The 4,463-nt window shown below is 49.7% G+C and overlaps 2 protein-coding genes across 2 annotated transcripts in view; both read right to left on the minus strand.

Moving 5' to 3' along the window:
* Positions 1 to 415: 415 nt before the first annotated feature.
* On the minus strand, positions 416 to 1,907 carry OVCA2 (OVCA2, serine hydrolase domain containing). Its single transcript, XM_023518723.1, has 2 exons — positions 1,560 to 1,907; positions 416 to 1,205 (listed from the first exon to the last, which is right to left on the minus strand). Exons 1-2 carry the CDS (start codon positions 1,870 to 1,872, stop codon positions 709 to 711), a joined length of 810 nt encoding a protein of 269 aa, XP_023374491.1. The 5' UTR covers positions 1,873 to 1,907; the 3' UTR covers positions 416 to 708.
* Positions 1,127 to 4,463, minus strand: part of DPH1 (diphthamide biosynthesis 1) — a 13,681-nt gene continuing 10,344 nt past the window's right edge. Inside the window, exons 8-13 of the mRNA XM_023518722.1 lie at positions 4,035 to 4,191; positions 3,808 to 3,908; positions 3,227 to 3,305; positions 2,192 to 2,332; positions 1,916 to 2,016; positions 1,127 to 1,205 (exon numbers count right to left, since the gene is read on the minus strand). Of these exons, the coding sequence (XP_023374490.1) occupies positions 1,933 to 2,016; positions 2,192 to 2,332; positions 3,227 to 3,305; positions 3,808 to 3,908; positions 4,035 to 4,191 (562 nt within the window). The 3' untranslated portion in view covers positions 1,127 to 1,205; positions 1,916 to 1,932. The remainder of the gene's footprint in view (positions 1,206 to 1,915; positions 2,017 to 2,191; positions 2,333 to 3,226; positions 3,306 to 3,807; positions 3,909 to 4,034; positions 4,192 to 4,463) is intronic.

Genomic DNA, 4,463 nt, shown 5'->3' on the forward strand with positions numbered 1-4,463 from the left:
AGAAGACTCGCTTGAGCCCAGGAGTTGGAGGTTGCTGTGAGCTGAGATGCCACAGCACTCTACCCAGGGGGACAGCTTGAGGCTCCTGTCTCAAAAAAAAAAAAGAGAGAGAGTGGGAAATCTCTACTGTTTCTAGGAACTACTAATCATACTCAGGAGCAGTCCAGCTGGGCTTCTTGGGCCTTGGTTGTAGTTACTACAGAGTAGTTATCAATCTCAGAAATCCTACAAACAGGGGTCAAGTTAGGAAGAGGAACCAAGGCCTCCTTTGCTTCAGTTTGGGTCATAAAATTTCTACAAAAAATGTGTGAGTATATACATGTACACATTCATGAGCTTGTCCTTGGTCTTAGAACTGTAAACACTTCCCTGCTTGGAGCTGCCCAGGAGGCTGTGTGTACCAGATACTCAAAAGTCCAATTTACCACTTTATTGTGTGGCACTGCTTTTCCCATGTAACCCTCCAATCATCCAGAGTTCTCTAGCCATGTTTATCAGAAGTCAAGGGAAAAGTCCATTAAGGCTTTCTGACCCCCTTTTCTCAAATACAGGACAGGGCTCATAAAATTTGAGTCCTGAGAATTAACAATTGTCTCTTAGCTGGCTGTAGTGAGAAACTTTTAAAAGCGGCAGAGGTTCCTGGAGAGGGCACAGATCACAGAGGCTGCTTCAAGTAGGGATGGACAGGTAGAGATGTCTGTTGATCTTTCACTCTGCAAACTGGTCCAAGAACTTGAGGTAGGCCTGGCGCTGGGATGCAGACACTGGAATGAAGTGGCCACCAGAGTGGGTGAGGGTGATGGCTCCAGGGAATCTGCTTGCCAGATGCATACTCTCCTGAGAAGGGATGACTCGGTCAGTGTCCCCAAAAACATGGAGTGAAGGCAGTGACAAAGGGCCCTGCAGGATGGATTCCTTCAGGCCAAGGCCTCGGGGACAGAAACCAGACACCAAGATGATAAATCTCAGCAAAGGGAAGCGGGGATCTCCGGCCTGGCCCAGGGCACACACAAGGGCTGCTAGTGCAGCACCCTGGCTGAAACCAAGGAGCCCATCAAAAGGGCCTAACTTGTTCAGTGCCTGTGCCACCGTTTCCAGGGCTTCCTCCAGACCCCTGCACACTGTGGGCTCTTCCAGTGCTGAGAAAACATCTGCCTCCTCTGAAAACCACCAGCCTCGAGGCTGCTCCTCCGAAGGGCAGGGCCCTGAAGCGAGAGGAGAAGGAAATAAGATTAAGAAAAGGGGGAGAGTGGGGGAGAAGAAACGACAAGAGGAGGGAGAGTTTGGGAATGACAGGGAAAAGAGAGGGTACTGAGGGGAAAGTCTGGGGGGAAAGCGGTAGGGAATACATGAACTGGCGACCAGGGAAGACAGATGAAGGTGGAAGTCGAAAGGGCAAGGGAGCAGTTCAAGCCAGAGAGGCTGAGATAGGAGAAATGCAGGGTGTGGGCTGGGCTGAAGGAATGAGGGGAGAATACAAGGCGGGAGTATACTGAGGGGTGTTAATGGGAACAAGCAAGACGGAAAAGAGTGCATTTCCGGAGCAGGGCTCATCTCACCGGAGTCTGGGCCAGCACCCTTGGGGCCCACCGTGTTGGGGACGGGGTGCGGTCCACTGAGGCACACGAGCTCGGCGCGGCCCCGCAGCGCTTTCCTCAGTGCGCCAGTCTTCTCGCGGAAGCCTAGCTCACTCTGCCGAAAGCCCGCCAGACACAAAACCCGCAAAGGCCGCTTTGCGGCCATTCTGCCCGGCAGAGTCACAGAAGCACCGGAAGCAGTCTTTCCCCGAGCGGACTTAGAATTATAAGAGGGGCGGGGCCAAGAGCCGGCACCACCCTGAAGGCGGGCCTTGGAGCGAAAAGACGTCCCCATGACAACGGGGCCAGGTAGTGATCAGCCAGAGCTGGGTGGGTACCTGGAACCAGAAGCGTCTCAAGGAGCGAGCGGCGCCATCTTCTCGTCTCTGCAGCTGCAATCCTCGCAGGCCACGGCTAGAGAGGGGTTCGTGGGCTCCTCCTGTACGTAAGGTCGCAGACTTTGATCAGGCTCTCGCTGGGGCAATGTTCCAATCCACTCCCGTGCATTTCCTCTCGCAGCCGTAGGGCGGCGGCATCGGCTCAGGTAGCCAGGGAGGCAGCCAGCAACAGGGAGGTGCCCAGGGGAAGCCTCTGCCCATGGAAGCCCCGCCTACCTTCCCCAGTACTAGCCGACCCCGGGCCTGTTGGGGCCGGTCGCGTCCATGGTTCACCGTCCAAGGCCCCAGGGAGTTGCCGGCATAGAAGTCCATCGGGTAGGGCTGCTGCCAGGAAATGTCCCTTAGGGCCACAGCCGCCTAGGAGTGGAAAACCGGACAATAACACTTACCCACGTTTTTCTATGCCTGGATTACTGAATTCAATTGTCACAATAGCCTATGAAAAATTTATTATGCCAGGCCACACGGTGGCTCACGCCTGTAATCCTAGCATTCTGGAAGGCTGAGTTGGGTGGATTGTCTGATCTCACGAGTTCCATACCAGCCTGAGCCAGAGCGAGACCTCGTCTCTAAAAATAGGCGGGCGTTGTGGCAGGCGCCTGTAGTCTCAGCTACTTAGGAGGCTGAGGCAAGAGGATCACTTGAGCCCAAGACTTTGAGGTTGCTGTGAGCTGTGATGCCACAGCACTCTACCAATGGCAATAAAGTGAGACTCTGTCTCTCTCTCTATATATATATATGTATAATATATATATTACATATATATTGTATATGTAATTGTATTGCATAATTGTATAATTGTATTGTATATATTGTATATACGTATATTCATATGTGTATATATGTATAATATATGTATATTACATATTATATGTAATATGTAATAATATATGAGGATTATACATGTATTACATAAATATAATACATGTATAATCCTCATATGTATTAATGTACTACATATATATAATCCTCATATATTATTACATATTATATATAATATGTAATATACAATACATATTGTATACATACATACATACATATATATTCCTCACATCATACAAGGGAAGTGTATGGCCCAGAGAAGTTAAGGGACTTGCCCAAGCCCACACAGCTAGGGAGTGGCTCAGGACAGAAGACAGTTTGACTTCAGGATCTATGAAGATTAACTACATGCTGCCCACCCACCCCATTCCACTTCAGAGTCCTCCCTTAAGAACTAGGTGCAAGGCCCACTCCAAAACGTGGTGTTACCTCATAAGGTGTCAGCAGTGGCTTGGGGAAGGCTGTACCCCAGTCAATGGAGAGACGTGGACATGCCACCTGCACCCACCTGGGAAGGAAAGCTAGGTCAGACCATAAGTGGAGGTCTCCCCCTCTTCTGGACAGCATGCTGAAGAACATGACAGTGTTCCAAATACACCCATTAATAGAATTTATTCCTAAAGTAAAGACTATCAACTACTGCTGTTTGGAATACCATATTTTTGCTTGTTTTCTCTTGTCCCCTCCACTGACTATGAACTTTTTAGAATAGCTCATTTGTGATAGTATCCCCAGAACCAAATTTAGTGCTTGGTACAACTCTTGTCAACCACCCCCCAACTCAAAATCACACAGCACAACTGTGATGTTGCCATTGCCTCTGAGCCCCAATGACAGACAAAGCAGGGATCACCCATAGCAAAGGATAACCCCTGCTGGGTAAATGCTCGGTAAACATTAAAATTTTATGACCATGGGAGCAATTCCCATCGATATGTGCAGGGCAGGACCCAGCTTCTAAGCTTCTTTAGCCACAGTCACAGCTAGGTAGCTAAGGTGAAGAAACTTACACATCCACCTCAGGAAGTAGGTTAAGCTTGCTGGGGAAGATCTCAGACAGCAGCAGCCTCACAAAGGGAAGTCCCAAGGCTTGGAGCCTAGATTCCAGATGCTGTTGGGAAAAGGCAGAGCTAGGTAGACCATGGATAACCAGCCAAAGTTAAATCCCTTGGACCATTTAGTTTTCCAGCTGGGTTTCCAATCAGTTCCCTCCAGAAGCCATCCCAAGCCCTCTGACCTCCAGGATCTTGGGACTGCCCTGGCGGCCCAAAGTGCCCAGAATAAGGCCCCAGTATTTAGCTGATCTGGCAGTGGCTATGGCTTCTTGACGAGCAGCCTGCATACGCTGGTGGTCATAGTGCTCTCTGGACAGGACTTTACTATATGGGTCGTACCTAGAAAAGAAGATGCTAGTGTCACTGTGATAGCCACTCTCAGGACTCCTGCTGAATATACAGCTCTTGACTCAGCCCCTTGGGCTCCTGAAACTTCAGGCCCCATGGAGGTAATTAGGAACAGAGGCAAGAGCAGGGATACTTGGGAAGATCCATCCCACAGATGGACCAGAGAACAGTTGGAAAGGGTTTTAGGACCTCAATGTGAATCCCAAGGGATGGGTGGGCAACAGCAGACTTGGGTCTAATGCCCAGATCTTTTTTTTTTTTTT

The sequence above is a fragment of the Otolemur garnettii genome, unplaced genomic scaffold, assembly GCF_000181295.1.
Source record: "Otolemur garnettii isolate 467f Iridium unplaced genomic scaffold, OtoGar3 scaffold00145, whole genome shotgun sequence".
Taxonomy (NCBI): Eukaryota; Metazoa; Chordata; class Mammalia; order Primates; family Galagidae; genus Otolemur; species Otolemur garnettii.

Excerpts from the sequence above, each read along its gene's own strand:
- OVCA2 (XM_023518723.1), bottom strand. The coding sequence starts at position 1,872 with ATGGGGACGTCTTTTCGCTCCAAGGCCCGCCTTCAGGGTGGTGCCGGC. Across the intron at positions 1,206-1,559 it reads GGGTGCTGGCCCAGACTCCG|GGCCCTGCCCTTCGGAGGAG; the intron begins GTGAGATGAGCC and ends CTCTCGCTTCAG.